Raw genomic sequence first — 18,019 nt, 5'->3', positions numbered from 1 at the left:
GCCAGGGACTGAGAACTGGGCCTTATCTGACCAGGGACTGAGAACTGGGCCTAACCTGGCCAGGGACTGAGAACTGGGCCTAACCCGGCCAGGGACTGAGAACTGGGCCTAACCCGGCCAGGGACTGGGAACTGGGTCCAACCCGGCCAGGGACTGAGAACTGGGCCTAACCCGGCCAGGGACTGAGAACTGGGTCCAACCTGGCCAGGGACTGAGAACTGGGTCCAACCCGGCCAGGGACTGAGAACTGGGTCTAACCCGGCCAGGGACTGAGAACTGGGCCTAACCCGGCCAGGGAGAAAGTGAAGCCTGGAAAACAGCACCAGAAATATGTACTGGGCGACAATTGTTCACAAGGCCTGCGAACCCCAATGTACAGACCTGAGGGGCCCACACTGGGGGTCACCTCAGATTCCCCAGAGGATCACCCTTCTGAGCCTGGTCCAGTCACCAGTAACTGTGCGACGTGTGGGATAAACTGACAACTTAGGATTCCAGCTGACTTCGAATGTCGCCAACAGCACCTCATGCTGGCTCCGACTCTGCCACACATTCAGGGCTGGAGAAACTCTCACTATTCAGTGCCCAGGAGGGCACAGGATAACTTCTCAAAGATCAACACTGGTGGCACTGTCTGTTACTGAGATGGGGAGAGAGAAAGGGAGAGAGAGGGGGGGAGAGGGGGAGAGAGAGGAGAGGGGGGAGAGGAGAGGGGGAAAAGGGAGAGGTGGGGAGAAGGGAGATGGGGAGAGGAGAGAGAGGTGGGAGAGAGGTGGAGAGGGGGAGGGGAGAGAGGTGGGGAGTGGAGAGAGAGGAGAGAGAGGGGGGAGAGGAGAGAGGCGGGGGAGAGAGGTGGAGAGAGGAGAGAGCGGTGGAGAGAGGGGGGAGAGAGGTGGAGAGAGGAGAGAGCGGTGGAGAGAGGGGGGAGAGGAGAGAGGGGGGAGAGAGGTGGAGAGAGGAGAGAGCGGTGGAGAGAGGGGGAGAGGGGAAGAGAGAGGAGAGAGGGGGGGGAGAGGAGAGAGCGGTGGGGAAGAGGGGGAGGGGAGAGAGGTGGGGAGTGGAGAAAGAGGAGAGAGAGGGGGGGAGAGGAGAGAGGCGGGGGAGAGAGGGGGGAGAGGGGAAGAGAGGGGAGAGAGGGGGGAGAGGTGGAGAAAGGGGAGAGAGGTGGAGAGAGGGGAGAGAGGGGGAGTGCGTCAGTTAAGGTGTGTGTGGTTTACCTGTGCTCCAGGATTTCCCTGCTGTCCTGGTGGTCCGGGTTCACCTTGAGGACCCTGAAGAAAGAGGAAAAGTTTTGTCATTAATCCAATGACCTGTAAAAATGAAGGTTGCGATTCCTCAGGATTGTCACAATATCGGCAAACTCTTATTTCTAACAACTTGTGATATGAAGATGGGCGGGAAGGGAGGTGAGGGTCTCGCTGTCAGGGGAAGACCACCCTTGCTCCCTCAGCCCCATCAGCTACCCCCTTTGGGCAATGACCACCTTTTGCCCCAGTTGTAACCTGAGGCATTGGAATAGGATCGATTTCCACACCAGGGGTGGGTGCAAGAAAAAACAGGGAGTCTTTGGGATTTAAACCAGACTCTGGGGGGAAATCTGTCATCCCTGTGACCCTGTGACCCCCAGCCCCAGAAAGTGGGTCAGAAAACACACTCAGATACACATAGATACGCTCATACACTCTCACACACACACTCAGACACACACACACACACTCACACAGACACACACTCTCACACACACACTCAGACACACACACACACTCACACAGACACACACTCTCACACACACACTCTCACACAGACACACACTCTCACACACACACTCAGACACACACTCTCACACACACTCAGACACACACTCACACAGACACACTCAGACACACACACACACAGACACACACACACTCAGACACACACTCACACAGACACACTCAGACACACACACACACACACACACTCAGACACACACACACTCAGACACACACTCTCACACACACACTCAGACACTCACACACACTCAGACACACACTCACACACTCACACAGACACACTCAGACACTCACACACACTCAGACACACACTCACACAGACACACTCACACACACTCACACAGACACACTCAGACACACACACACACTCAGACACTCACACACACTCAGACACACTCAGACACTCACACACACACACTCACACAGACACACTCAGACACTCACACACACACAGACACACACACACAGACACACTCAGACACTCACACACACACTCACACAGACACACTCAGACACTCACACACACTCAGACACACACTCACACAGACACACACTCACACAGACACACTCAGACACACACACACACAGACACACACACACACACACACACACACTCAGACACACACACACTCACACACACTCAGACACACACTCACACAGACACACACTCACACGGACACACACACTCAGACACTCACACACACACACACACACTCAGACACACACACACTCACACACACTCAGACACACACTCACACAGACACACTCAGACACTCACACACACACAGACACACACACACACACACTCAGACACACACACACTCACACACACTCAGACACACACTCACACAGACACACACTCACACAGACACACACTCACACAGACGCACTCAGACACTCACACACACACACTCAGACACACACACACACAGACACACACACACACGCTCAGACACACACACTCACACACTCTCACACAGATACACACACACACACTCACACACACTCAGACACACACACACTCAGACACACACTCACACAGACACACTCAGACACACACACACACTCACACACACACACTCAGACACACACACACACACTCACACACTCTCACACAGATACACACACACACACTCAGACACACACACACACACTCACACACACACACTCAGACACACACACTCAGACACACACACACTCAGACACACACTCACACAGACACACTCAGACACACACACACACTCACACACACACACTCAGACACACACACACTCAGACACACACACACACACTCACACACACACACTCAGACACACACACACTCAGACACAGGACTGGACAAGCTCCCTTCCCCGATCCAGGCTGCTCGCCCAATCCATTCTCAAGTGAAGGTTGGGTTCAGTAAATGAGCTGAACCTCGTAGTTCAGCCGTGCTCCGGCCGATTTATGTTGGGAGGGGGAGCGGGATGGACGAGGGGAACAGTCTCTGATTCCGTGAAAGGACGAGTTTTGCCAGCAGCACCTGATATCAGTACTTACCACACTACCCTTGGGACCATGGTGACCATCCATTCCTGCCACTCCCTGAAAAGCAAATAACAAGCAGGTTAATTTAAGAACCGTTTCTGAGATCTCATCACGCTCTGGGATGTTCGAAGGCCGCCCAGTATCAGCATCAGGCACAGCCAGAGGGAGAGTAAAGCTCCCTCTACTCTGCCCCAATAATGTATCTCAGCCTTAGCTCCGACCTTAGAACAGCCTCTTCCCATCTCCCACTCCAGCCTTCCCGCACTGTCTCCGAATTAGCCTGACCAGCACAGTTCTGTAGGCTGCTTTGTGCTGTAGCCCATTAGAGTCTGGATTGAGACTGTCGAACTCATTAAAGGTCACAGAACCGAGCTGGGTAGATGGAGTTAAGATACAGATCAACCCTGATCTAAATGAATGGTGGAATAGGCTCAAGGGGCTGAATGGTCTCCTCTGCCTGGTGGTGAGATTAAAATCGGGTGGGGTGTAACCAGGAGTCCGACCCTGTTCCCAACGGGAATGTTCGGTTAATATCGAGCCCAGTACTTGGCCCAATCATGTGTAGGAATGTGAGTCCTGACCTGTTAGATGGTGTGCAGGGTGGGGAGCGAGAAACACAATGACTGGGTCCCGGTAACACCGTACGGTATTTAGGGGTCTCGTTAATTGTGTCTTGGAACCAGCAGGACTGGGGATAGAAGTTTAATTCTTACTCTCCTCAGCCGCTGATCTGAGGCATGACGAGTGGGATGTGACGAGAAGGCGGTGAACCGTTATCTGGCAGAAGCCCATCGCGCGTCACAGGCCCGTTGTTGGCTACAGGTCACAGGTCAAGAGGGGGTTCTCAAGGGTTCAGACACAAGGCTGGGCGGACGAAGCGGAGAAAACGAGCACCACCATCAACAGCAGAAAACCCCCGACAGATAAATAGATATATCAACCCCGAGTCCTCCCAGGCAACCGGAATTTTGACTACTTTCATATCTAAATGTTACTTTCCTGGACTCTCCCCCATCAGTCCCACTCCCCCCCGAGTCTGATTATTGTATCACGGACTCTCCCCCATCAGTCCCGCTACCCCCCGAGTCCGTGTCTGATTATTGTATCACAGACTCTCCCCCATCAGTCCCACTCCCCCCAGAGTCTGATTATTGTATCACAGACTCTCCCCCATCAGTCCCACTCCCCCCAGAGTCTGATTATTGTATCACGGACTCTCTCCCCCATCAGTCCCACTCCCCCCCGAGTCCGTGTCTGATTATTCTATCTTGGACGCTATATTAGGGGATTGTGCTCCATTTCTGGTCTGTCCAATGTTCTACCCATTAACGTGGGTAAGTGGTGCAGAGTTAATTGACCCTCTCCCTGAATTCCTGCGACTCCCTCCTGTCAGGTGATACTCTGCCGGGAGTGTTAAATTGTAAAACTGATCTGGATATCTCTCTCCCCCTGAATCCCCGTATTGAGCAGTGATGGAGCTCTCTCTGAGGCCTGAATCAATGACCTTCTCCAGGTCGTCTTCCAATCCTTCAAATCTGAGAGGAATTAAAATAGTGGCATTTAGTAATTGGGGGGAATTTCAAAATGAAATGGTGCCATGTTTAAATAAACCCATAAAATAAAGTGTATCATTCACACTGATATATAAGACACATTAAACAGGCATCGAGGTGAAATTATACACTGGGCTTTCTGTTAATGACGGATTATCGGGGTGTGGATGTTTGAGGTGAGCTGAGATATTCTGGCATCTAAAATAGCTCCTTAAACTCATCGCACTCGACGATGGATCCCAGAGTCAAGGTTTTAGGTGAAGGTGGTTTCAATCATCGCCTCCACATCACCCACTGACATACACCACACTCAGAAACACTTACCGGGAGTCCTGTTAGTCCTGCTGGTCCTTTTGGTCCAAGTAATCCACGGGAGCCCTGGAAAGAAGACAACAATAAGTCCGGCATCAAACAATCCCACCCGCCGTCCGACACTCCCACCCGTCCGACACTCCCACCCGTCCGACACTCCCACCCGCCGTCCGACACTCCCACCCGTCCGACAATCCCACCCACCGTCCGACACTCCCACCCACCGTCCGACACTCCCACCCACGGTCCGACACTCCCACCCGTCCGACACTCCCACCCGTCAGACACTCCCACCCACCGTCCGACACTCCCACCCGTCAGACACTCCCACCCGTCCGACACTCCCACCCGTCGTCCGACACTCCCACCCGTCCGACACTCCCACCCGTCCGACACTCCCACCCGTCCGACAATCCCACCCGTCCGACAATCCCACCCGTCCGACAATCCCACCCGCCGTCCGACACTCCCACCCGTCCGACACTCCCACCCGTCCGACACTCCCACCCGTCCGACACTCCCACCCGTCCGACACTCCCACCCGTCAGACAATCCCACCCACGGTCAGACACTCCCACCCGTCCGACACTCCCACCCGTCCGACACTCCCACCCACCGTCCGACAATCCCACCCGGCACCAAATAATCCCACCCGCCGTCCGACCATTACAGATATCAACAGCGCGCTACCGGATAACACACACCCACAGCAGAGGAATAGAACGAGGCTCCATTATAACAAGGAGGGGAACTGTATCACACCCTCTCCCCCAGGGATACCCACCCACTCCCCCAGGGATACCCACCCACTCCCCCAGGGATACCCACCCTCTCCCCCAGAGATACTCACCCTCTCCCCCAGAGATACTCACCCACTCCCCCAGAGATAATCCCCCAATCCCCCAGAGATACCCCCCCACTCCCCCAGGGATACTCACCCTCTCCCCCAGGGATACCCACACACTCCCCCAGAGATACCCATCCACTCCCCCAGAGATACCCATCCACTCCCCCAGAGATACCCATCCACTCCCCCAGAGATACCCATCCACTCCCCCAGAGGTACCCACCCACTCCCCCAGGGATACTCCTCCACTCCCCCAGGGAATACTCACCCTCTCCCCCAGAGATACCCATCCACTCCCCCAGAGGTACCCACCCACTCCCCCAGGGATACTCCTCCACTCCCCCAGGGAATACTCACCCTCTCCCCCAGAGATACCCACCCACTCCCTCAGAGGTACTCACCCTCTCCCCCAGGGATACTCACCCTCTCCCCCAGGGATACCCACACACTCCCCCAGGGATACTCCTCCACTCCCCCAGAGATACTCCCCCTCTCCCCCAGAGATACCCACCCACTCCCCCAGAGATACTCACCCACACCCCCAGAGATACTCACCCTCTCCCCCAGAGATACCCACCCACTCCCCCAGGGATACCCACCCTCTCCCCAGGAATACTCCCCCTCTCCCCCAGAGATACCCACCCTCTGCCCCAGGGATACTCCTCCACTCCCCCAGAGATACTCACCCTCTCCCCCAGGGATACCCACCCACACCCCCAGAGATACCCACATACTCCCCCAAAGATACTCACCCACACCCCCAGAGATACCCACCCTCTGCCCCAGGGATACTCACCCACTCTCCCACCCACACGAAATGCCCTGGGCTTTCAACCACATAACTGAGCCTCGCCTCACTCAGTGTTTGTTTTGGTGCTGCATTGCTATGGTGACTGAACTGAATCTGATTAGTTTAAGAGATCTCGCAGACGTTGTTGTCAGTAACCCCCTTGGTATCATACTCCAGTCTCAGCTCTTTGCCCTGAACTCCAGAATCAACCCATTTGCACTGAGCTCCACTTCCACTTCATTTTATTGGCTCTGGTCCAGTTGCTCTGTATTGTCCTCCACTGTCAGATTTATGTTGCACTGTGGATCCAGTCCATTTTTACTAAAATCTGGTTCCAGGTTTTGTATTGTATTCCAGATCCAATTCATAGGAACTATGCTCCAGTTCCACGTTTTGTATCCTACTCCAGTTCCAGGTATGGTATTGAATTCCAGTTCCAGGTTTTGTATTAACTCCAGTTTCAAGTTTATATCTCACTCCAGTTCCAGGTTTTCTATTAACTCCAGTTCCAAGTTTATATCTAACTCCAGTTCCAGGTTTTCTATTAACTCCAGTTCCAAGTTTATATCTCACTCCAGTTCCAGGTTTTCTATTAACTCCAGTTGCAAGTTTGTATCTCACTCCAGTTCCATGTTTTGTATTCAACTCCCGTTTCAGGCTTGTATTCCCTCGAGTGTCGAAGATTAAGGGGTGATCTAATTGAGGTGTTTAAGATGATTAAAGGATTTGATAGGGTCGATAGAGAGAAACTATTTCCTCTGGTGGGGGGAGTCCAGAACAAGGGGGCAGAATCTTAAAATTAGAGCCAGGCCGTTCAGGGGTGATGTCAGGAAGCACTTCATCACACAAAGGGGAGTGGGAATCTGGAACTCTCTCCCCCAAAAAGCTGTTGAGGCTGGGGGTCAATTGAAAATTTCAAAACTGAGACCGATAGATTTTTATTGGGTGAGGGGATTAAGGGTTACAGAACCAGGCGGGTAAATGGAGTTAAGATACAGATCATCCCTGATCTAATTAAATGGCAGAACAGGGTTGGGGGAGGGGTTGAATGGCCTCCTCCTGGTCCTATCATTCCAGTTCCAGGTTTTGAATCCTACTCCAATTCCAGGTTTTGGATCCCACTCCAATTCCAGGTTTTGTATCCTACTCCAGTTCCAGGTTTTGGATCCTACTCCAGTTCCAGGTTTTGTATCCTACTCCAATTCCAGATTTTGGATCCCACTCCAATTCCAGGTTTTGTATCCTACTCCGGTTCCAGGTTTTGGATCCTACTCCAATTCCAGGTTTTGGATCCTACTCCAGTTCCAGGTTTGGATCTTACTCCGGTTCCAGGTTTTGTATTGTGATTCAACCACACTTTTTGTATTGAATCGCTTCCCATTTTCGGTAATTGTACTCGAGTCTCAGGCCACTGTCCTGCACTTCATAGTAACATAGAATCATAGAATGATACAGCACAGAAAGAGGCCATTCGGCCCATCGTGCCTGTGCCGGCTCTTTGAACGAGCTATCCAATCAGTCCCACTCCCCTGCTCTTTCCCCAGAGCCCTGCAAATTTCTCCCCTTCAAGTATTTATCCAATTCCCTTTTGAAAGTTATTATTGAATCTGCTTCCACCGCCCTTTCAGGCAGTGAATTCCAGATCAGAACAACTTGCTGCGTAAAAAAAACTCTCCTCATCTCCCCTCTGGTTCTTTTGCCAATTATTTTAAATCTGTGACCTCTGGTCACCGACCCTTCTGCCACTGGAAACAGTTTCTCCTTATTTACTCTATCAAAACCCCTCATTATTTTGAACACCTCTATTAAATCTCCCCTTAACCTTCTCTGCTCTAAGGAGAACAACCCCAGCTTCTCCAGTCTCTCCACATAACTGAAGTCCCTCATCCCTGGAACCATTCCAGTAAATCTCCTCTGCACCCTCTCCAAGGCCTTCACATCCTTCCTAAAGTGCGGTGCCCAGAATTGAACACAATACTCCAGCTGGGACCTGACCAGTGATTTATGAAGGTTTAGCATAACTTCCTTGCTTTTGTACTCTATGCCTCTATTAATAAAGCCCAGGATCCCATATGCTTTTTTAACAGCCTTCTCAACTTGTCCTGCCACCTTCAAAGATTAGTGTTCGTGAACCCCCAGGTCTCTCTGTTCCTGCACCCCCTTTAATATTGTACCATTTAGTTTATTTTGCCTCTCCTCATTCTCCCTATCAAAATGCATCACTTCACACTTCTCTGCGTTAAATTTCATCTGCCACATGTCTGCCCATTTCACCAGTCTGTCTATGTCCTCCTCACTGTAACACTGATATACCCCACACCCCTCACTGTAACACTCTGATATACCCCACACCCCTCACTGTAACACTCTGATATACCCCACACCCCTCACTGTAACACTTTGATATACCCCACACCCCTCACTGTAACACTCTGATATACCCCACACCCCTCACTGTAACACTCTGATATACCCCACACCCCTCACTGTAACACTCTGATATACCCCACACCCCTCACTGTAACTCTGATATACCCCACACCCCTCACTGTAACTCTGATATACCCCACACCCCTCACTGTAACACTTTGATATACCCCACACCCCTCACTGTAACACTCTGATATACCCCACACCCCTCACTGTAACACTCTGATATACCCCACACCCCTCACTGTAACACTCTGATATACCCCACACCCCTCACTGTAACACTCTGATATACCCCACACCCCTCACTGTAACACTCTGATATACCCCACACCCCTCACTGTAACACTCTGATATACCCCACACCCCTCACTGTAACACTCTGATATACCCCACACCCCTCACTGTAACACTCTGATATATCCCACACCCCTCACTGTAACACTCTGATACACCCCACACCCCTCACTGTAACACTCTGATATACCCCACACCCCTCACTGTAACACTTTGATACACCCCACACCCCTCACTGTAACACTCTGATATATCCCACACCCCTCACTGTAACACTCTGATATACCCCACACCCCTCACTGTAACACTCTGATATATCCCACACCCCTCACTGTAACACTCTGATATACCCCACACCCCTCACTGTAACACTCTGAGATACCCCACTGTAATGCTCTATTGTGAACGGTTTAATACTCACTGGTTCGCCAGGTAAGCCCCTTGGACCCACTTCTCCATCATCACCCTGTAAAAGAGAAAGTGCCGCTGTGTTCAGTGGACAGAGTCTGTACAGAGACTGCTTTGACCTGTTGTATTTGAGTCCCTTGGTGTCCAAATATCTTTCAAGACTGAGATCGATAGATTTTCAGACTCTAGGGGGGAATCAAGGGATATGGGAATTGGGTGGGAAAGTGGACAAAGATCAGCCATGATCTGATTGAATGGCGGAGCAGGCTCGAGGGGCCGAATGGCCGACTCCTGCTCCTATTTCTTATGTTCTTATGTCCTTCCCCAGAACTCTGCTCCAAGGGGTGAAATCGCAAACACAGCCCAGTCTGACCCTACTCACCCTCTCTCCATCCTCCCCAGACGGCCCAGGTGGTCCCTGGGGGCCTCCATCACCCTAGAACGAGAAAATGAACAGAAACTTGTTAAAACATTCTTACATCTGAATCAACTCTCTCACAATTAGTCTCCAAAACCTTCAACTTGTTCTGATATTGAATGTCTGCATTTCCTTTTGTCATGTTTTTTTCTCAGACACGAGATCATGATGTTCCTGTCACACTTTGTCTGTCACGTTTTTGCGTGACGTTTATCTGTTGTACCCTAACTCACACCAAGTCCCGTTCACCCATCACCCCCTGTGCTCGCTGACCTACATTGGCTCCTGGTCCGGGAACGCCTCGATTTTAAAATTCTCATCCTTGTTTTCAAATCCCTCCATGGCCTCGCCCCTCCCTATCTCTGTAACCTCCTCCAGCCCCACAACCCTCCGACATCTCTGCACTCCTCCAATTCTGGCCTCTTGCACATCCCCGATTTTAATCGCTCCACCATTGGCGGCCGTGCCTTCAGCTGCCTCGGCCCTGAGCTCTGGAATTCCCTCCCTAAACCTCTCCGCCTCTCTCTCCTCCTTTAAGATGCTCCTGAAAACCTCCCTCTTTGACCGAGCTTTTGGTCACCTGTCCTAATATCTCCTTATGTGACTCAGTGTCAAATTTTGTCCGATTAACGCTCCTGTGAAGCGCCCTGGGACATTTTACTACATTAAAGGCTCTGTATAAATGGGAGTTGGTGGCGTTGTTCCATTGACTTTAAGTTCTGTAATACTTGGTGTCCTCCCTAGATGGTGGTGTTGCCTGTCAGACCTCGGCCGAGTTGTGCTTTAACCCTTCAAGGTAAACTTTTAATATAAATGGAGAGAATTTCTGTAACTTCAGTGGAAGATTGGCGAAAACTGCAGGGAAATGGCTTGAATTTCTGAGTTTTATTTAGTCCTGGAGTCTCCAGGAAGTAAAGATTAATCTCAGGGACACTGCTGCGAGCAGAAACCCAGGCAGAAAAATCACAATTGTGTTTTCTTTGCATTTTCTTTGAACCCTTTCGTTTATTAATCATAAAAATACAGGAGATGGGGGCAGGAAGGCTGCTCGACCGAGTGGGGCTGATTGGAGGAGGGAGCTCTTGTGGTGAAACCTCCAGGAAGAGGTCCAGTGAGTTGGCGATCCCACACTACGCTCCTAAACTCCATCAGCCTCTCAGGGCTCGTTCCGGCAAAGAGCTCGATGTTCTGCTTTGGGGCGAGTGCAAGGAGATGATCTGCAGATTTAGAAGCAAGGGGGAAGGGGTCGCGGGCCTGTGAAGAGGAGGAGAGAAGAGGGGGTAAATCAGGAAGGAGGTGATCAGGTGACACCAAGAGAGGGGTTTAAAAAGCCTGTCGATTGTAGGAGGAGGGAGGAACGAGGGAGGGAGTGCGGGGGGCGGGGACAGGAGATGGTGCAATGAGTCTGGTTCCAGCTCAGTGAGGGTGCAGGGACGGGAAAGAATGTGTCGGACAGGGGGTGAGTTGAGGGGGGGGATTGGGAGGGACGAGAGACAAAGCTTCAGGGAGGCACTGACGGCATTAGTGTCGACGGAATAAGGAGAGAGAGAAATATTTTCTACCTTTAAGCGAATTCTGTCAGAGATGCACCTTGTGTTCAGTCAGAGATTGAAAGAAATCAGAGGGGATGTGAACTTACCTGGAGCAGGAGATGGGCTCATTACAGGGTTCGTTAGACAAACTCCACCTGACAGGTGTCCACACTCCACCCTGATAATGAGACACTTTCATGGGATTCAAACACCACGTCTGTTCTAACGAGACTGGACAGTGAGTGCAGTAACCTCAGCTTCAAATAGGACGAGGGATAATAACAGAGACGGAGTTACAGCACGGGTTAGATACAGAGTAAAGCTCCCTCTACACTGTCCCATCAAACACTCCCAGGGCAGGTACAGCACGGGTTAGATACAGGCAGTGTTAACTAAATGTGTTTGAGCTCCCAGGGCAGTGGACTGACAATAGTTAACAGGCCTCTGTGCATTACCTGTATCCTCCCTGGATTAACTCCCACCTCAGACTACCCCCAATTTCATGGCTGGCCTGTTGAAAGCCTTCAGCCCCCAGCACTCCCTCCAGCCCCTCGAACTGCTCCAACACCTCCTGTCACAAAATGGAAAGCCGCACTTACTCTGTTCCCCTTCTCCCCAGGCAGCCCAGGCAGCCCGTCAAAACCTCGGTCACCCTGTGGAGCAGAAAGAATTTCAAGTTAATATAAGAGGACGAGAACGATTCGCTCCCGTCTGGGACTGTACGGCCCGTGTGTGTCTCAGTCTCAGCTCCTGTACATTGTACAGTACACAGTGGGTAAAAGGGAACGATTCACTCCTGTCTGGGACTGTACGGCCCGTGTGTGTCTCAGTCTCAGCTCCTGTGCATTGTACAGTACACAGTGGGTAAAAGGGAACGATTCACTCCCGTCTGGGACTGTACGGCCCGTGTGTGTCTCAGTGTCAGCTCCTGTACATTGTACAGTACACAGTGGGTAAAAGGGAACGATTCACTCCTGTCTGGGACTGTACGGCCCCGTGTGTGTCTCAGTGTCAGCTCCTGTACATTGTACAGTACACAGTGGGTAAAAGGGAACGATTCACTCCTGTCTGGGACTGTACGGCCCGTGTGTGTCTCAGTCTCAGCTCCTGTACATTGTACAGTACACAGTGGGTAAAAGGGAACGATTCACTCCTGTCTGGGACTGTACGGCCTGTGTGTGTCTCAGTGTCTCCTGTACATGTACAGCACACAGTGGGTAAAAGGGAACGATTCACTCCTCTCTGGTCCTGTACGGCCCGTGTGTGTCTCAGTGTCAGCTCCTGTACATTGTACAGTACACAGTGGGTAAAAGGGAACGATTCACTCCTGTCTGGGACTGGACGGCCCCGTGTGTGTCTCAGTGTCTCCCTGTATTTAATGTCTGTCACCTCCTCCCATCCCCCTCACAGTGGAAGCTCTCTTTATTTGTAAGTAACACCATGTAATTGAAGGTCACTGGTGATGAGACTAAGCTCATTGCAGTGAATCAGTGTCTCAGTCCCAGCTCTCTGTCTGCTGCCACAGGACCGTGTCTCGCCCAGAGATTTAAAGCACGATCTAAGTGGACGAGGTGGATACCTTTCCCCCGGGCTGGCCCGGCATTCCTCTGGAACCATCAGATCCTGCTCGGCCCTGGAAGCAGAGACAAAAACAAAAATTAGTGACAATCAGCTGAAGGTGACGACTCTCCCTGGGGTACAGGTCCCCTCCTCTCCTGAAGGTGCTGACTCTCCCTGGGGTACAGGTCCCCTCCTCTCCTGAAGGTGACGACTCTCACTGGGGTACAGGTCCCCCTGAAGGTGCTGACTCTCCCTGGGGTACAGGTCCCCCTGAAGGTGCTGACTCTCCCTGGGGTACAGGTCCCCCTGAAGGTGCTGACTCTCCCTGGGATATGGTTTCAGGGGTCCTGCCCGCTCTGCAACACTTCACCCGAGGCTGTTCATCAAATATGAGCCTGGGCAGTGAGTGTCTGTCGGATATCCCACCACTGGCTGCAAAGCAGCCAAGTCTGATGCTGTTCTCACCTGATGTGCACATCTGCCTTTTCCACTGGACAGCGATCAGGACCAGGCACCCTGGCTGATTTTTCCCTTCCCTAACCCAGCAGCACTGAGGCCAACTGTAGCTTCTAGGAACAGGAGGAGGCCATTCAGCCCCTCGAGCCTGCTCCCTCATTCAAATGAATCATGGTTGATCTGTATCTTAACTCCATTTACCCGCCTTGGTTCTGTAACCCTTAATCCCCTCACCCAACAAAAATCTATCGGTCTCAGCTTTGACATTTACAATTGACCCCCAGCCTCAACAGCTTTCTGGGGGAGAGAGTTCCAGATTCCCACTCCCCTTTGTGTGATGAAGTGCTTCCCGACATCACCCCTGAACGGCCTGGCTCTAATTTTAAGGTTCTGCCCCCTTGTTCTGGACTCCCCCCACCAGAGGAAATAGTTTCTCTCTATCGACCCTATCAAATCCTTTAATCATCTTAAACACCTCGATTAGATCACCCCTTAATCTTCTACACTCGAGGGAATACAAGCCCAGTCTGTGCAACCTGTCCTCGTAATTTAACCCTTTCAGCCCCAGAGTCTGACACTCTGGGTGAGGTCAGATAGCCCTGTTAGCCTGTGTGGCTCAGTCCTACCCCAGGCTCTCCAGGTACCTCCATGTGGCCTAAGGATGAGGTCTCATCCTCAGACTTTCTCCATGTACAGCTGCTCCCCTCCCCTCCCTCTCCTGCTCCCCCTCCACCTCCCCCTCCTGCTCCCCTCCCCTCCCCCTCCTGATTCCCTCCCTCCCCCTCCACCTCCCCCTCCCCTCCCCCTCCTGCTTCCCTCCCCTCCCCCTCCACCTCCTGCTCACCTCCCCCTCCTGCTCCCCTCCACCTCCTGCTCCCCTCCCCACCTCCCCCTCCTGCTCACCTCCCCTCCCCCTCCTGCTCCCCTCCACCTCCCCTCCACCTCCCCCTCCTGCTCCCCTCCCCTCCCCCTCTTGCTCCCCTCCCCTTCCCCTCCTGCTCCCCCTCCACCTCCCCCTCCCCTCCTGCTCCCCCTCCACCTCCCCCTCCCCTCCTGCTCCCCCTCCACCTCCACCTCCTGCTCCCCTCTACCTCCTGCTCCCCTCCACCTCCCCCTCCTGCTCCCCTCCCTTCCCCTCCTGCTCCCCCTCCAGCTCCCCCTCCCTCTCCTGCTCCCCTCCACCTCCCCTCCTGCTCCCCTCCCCTCCCCCTCTTGCTCCCCTCCCCTCCTGCTCCCCCTCCTGCTCCCCCTCCACCCCCCACCCCGTGTATCTGTGGTGGGAGATTCCAATCCTTTCCACACCCTGGCTCTTCAAAACTCCGCTAACGTTAAGACACAACGTAGAGAGAACTTTGGAGGGTCGGAAAGCCACGGTGCACTCACCCTGCGGCCTGGTTTCCCTGTGGGACCAGGTGGACCCTGAGAACCTCTTGGACCCTGAGTTAAAGAGAGAGAGAAAAGAGAGGCAGGTTTAATGGGAACCTGTCGGTGACACTGCGACGGCAGGAGGTTACGGTAAGATCCACTCCGTCAACACCAACAACAACTTGCCTTTATCGCGTGCTTTTAACACTGTGAAACGTCCCGAGGAGCTTCACAGGAGCGATTATCCATCAAAATTTGACACCGAGCCACATAAGGAGATATTAGGACAGGTGACCAAAAGCTCGGTCAAAGAGGGAGGTTTTAAGGAGTGACTTAAAGGAGGAGAGAGAGGCGGAGAGGTTTAGGGAGGGAATTCCAGAGCTCAGGGCCGAGGCAGCTGAAGGCACGGCCGCCAATGGTGGAGCGATGGAAATCGGGGATGGGCAAGAGGCCAGAATTGGAGGAGCGCAGAGATCTCGGAGGGTTGTGGGGCTGGAGGAGGTTACAGAGAGAGGGAGGGGGGAGGCCATGGAGGGATTTGAAAACAAGGATGAGAATTTTAAAATCGAGGTGTTCCCGGACCGGGAGCCAATGTAGGTCAGCGAGCACAGGGGGTGATGGGTGAACGGGACTCGGTGTGAGTTAGGGTACGGGCAGCAGAGTTTTGGATGAGCTCAAGTTTACAGAGGGTGGAAGGTGGGAGGCCGGGCAGGAGAGCATTGGAATAGTTGAGTGTATCAGGACTTTGTGTGAACTCTCTGTGTCTCTGTGTTTAAGGGTTTGCTATGCCGGACTGGACAGGTCGATAGTTTGAATCCCAGCAGGGCAACTTGAAAAGGAACTTGTATTTCTATCGCATCTTTCACAACCTCGAGATGACCCAAAGTGCTTTACAGCCAATCAAGTACTTTTGAAGTGTAGTCACTGTTGTGATGTAGGAAACACGGCAGCCAATTTGTACACAGCAAGATCCCACAAACAGCAATGTGATAATGACCAGATAATCTGTTTTAGTGATGTTGGTTGAGGGATAAATATTGGCCCAGGACACCGGGGAGAACTCCCCCCGCTCTTCTTCGAAATAGTGGCCGTGGGATCTTTTACGTCTACCTGAGAGGGCAGACGGGGCCTCAGTTTAATGTCTCATCCAAAGGATGGCACCTCCAACAGTGCAGCGCTCCCTCAGTACTGACCCTCCGACAGTGCGGCGCTCCCTCAGTACTGACCCTCCGACAGTGCAGCGCTCCCTCAGTACTGACCCTCCGACAGTGCGGCGCTCCCTCAGTACTGACCCTCCGACAGTGCGGCGCTCCCTCAGTACTGACCCTCCGACAGTGCGGCGCTCCCTCAGTACTGACCCTCCGACAGTGCGGCGCTCCCTCAGTACTGACCCTCCGACAGTGCAGCACTCCCTCAGTACTGACCCTCCGACAGTGCGGCACTCCCTCAGTACTGACCCTCCGACAGTGCAGCACTCCCTCAGTACTGACCCTCCGACAGTGCGGCACTCCCTCAGTACTGACCCTCCGACAGTGCAGCACTCCCTCAGTACTGACCCTCCGACAGTGCAGCACTCCCTCAGTACTGACCCTCCGACAGTGCGGCACTCCCTCAGTACTGACCCTCCGACAGTGCAGCACTCCCTCAGTACTGACCCTCCGACAGTGCAGCGCTCCCTCAGTACTGACCCTCCGACAGTGCAGCGCTCCCTCAGTACTGACCCTCTGACAGTGCAGCGCTCCCTCAGTACCGACCCTCCGACAATGCAGAGCTCCCTCAGTACTGACCCTCTGACAGTGCAGCGCTCCTTAGTACTGACCCTCCGGGTGCTCCCTCAGTACTGACCCTCCGACAATGCAGAGCTCCCTCAGTACTGACCCTCCGACAGTGCAGCGCTCCCTCAGTACTGACCCTCCGGGCGCTCCCTCAGTACTGACCCTCCGACAATGCAGCGCTCCCTCAGTACTGACCCTCCGACAGTGCGGCGCTCCCTCAGTACTGACCCTCCGACAGTGCAGCGCTCCCTCAGCACCGACCCTCTGACAGTGCAGCGCTCCCTCAGTACTGACCCTCCGACAGTGCAGCGCTCCCTCAGTACTGACCCTCCGACAGTGCAGCGCTCCCTCAGTACAGACCCTCCGACAATGCAGAGCTCCCTCAGTACTGACCCTCCGACAGTGCAGCGCTCTCTCAGTACTGACCCTCCGACAGTGCAGCGCTCCCTCAGTACAGACCCTCCGACAATGCAGAGCTCCCTCAGTACTGACCCTCCGACAGTGCAGCGCTCCCTCAGTACTGACCCTCCGACAGTGCAGCGTTCCCTCAGTACTGACCCTCCGACAGTGCAGCGCTCCCTCAGTATTGACCCTCCGACGGTGCAGCGCTCCCTCAGTACTACACTGGGAGTGTCAGCCTGGATTGTGGGCTCAAGTCTCTGGAAAGGACACAGACTACTCTAAAGTAAAAATACTCAATTGGAGGAGAGCCAATTTCGATGGGATGAGAACAGATCTGGCCCGGGTAAATTGGAATCAAAGATTGGCAGGCAAAACTGTAATTGAACAGTGGGCGGCCTTTAAAGAGGAGATGGTTCAGGTACAGTCTGGGCACATTCCCACGAGGGGGAAAGGAGGGCAACTAAAGACAGAGCTCCCGGGATGATGAAAGAGATGGAGAGTAAGATGAAGCAGAAAAGAGGGGCGTATGACAGATGTCAGGTTGATAACACAAGTGAGAACCAGGCTGAATATAA

The 18,019-nt window shown here is 53.1% G+C and overlaps 1 protein-coding gene across 1 annotated transcript in view; it reads right to left on the bottom strand.

Annotated features, from left to right (window-relative positions):
- LOC137310095 (collagen alpha-1(V) chain-like) overlaps positions 1–18,019 on the bottom strand; it is a gene marked incomplete at its 3' end in the record, with an annotated part of 258,789 nt that overhangs the window by 73,386 nt on the left and 167,384 nt on the right. Inside the window, exons 6-13 of the mRNA XM_067978050.1 lie at positions 15,286–15,339; positions 13,466–13,519; positions 12,486–12,539; positions 10,319–10,372; positions 9,950–9,994; positions 5,177–5,230; positions 3,312–3,356; positions 1,218–1,271 (exon numbers count right to left, since the gene is read on the bottom strand). Of these exons, the coding sequence (XP_067834151.1) occupies positions 1,218–1,271; positions 3,312–3,356; positions 5,177–5,230; positions 9,950–9,994; positions 10,319–10,372; positions 12,486–12,539; positions 13,466–13,519; positions 15,286–15,339 (414 nt within the window). The remainder of the gene's footprint in view (positions 1–1,217; positions 1,272–3,311; positions 3,357–5,176; positions 5,231–9,949; positions 9,995–10,318; positions 10,373–12,485; positions 12,540–13,465; positions 13,520–15,285; positions 15,340–18,019) is intronic.

Source organism: Heptranchias perlo, unplaced genomic scaffold (assembly GCF_035084215.1).
Source record: "Heptranchias perlo isolate sHepPer1 unplaced genomic scaffold, sHepPer1.hap1 HAP1_SCAFFOLD_215, whole genome shotgun sequence".
Lineage (NCBI taxonomy): Eukaryota > Metazoa > Chordata > Chondrichthyes > Hexanchiformes > Hexanchidae > Heptranchias > Heptranchias perlo.
The sequence above is the reverse complement of the archived record's forward strand: the minus strand, read 5'-3'. Positions and strand labels throughout refer to the sequence as shown.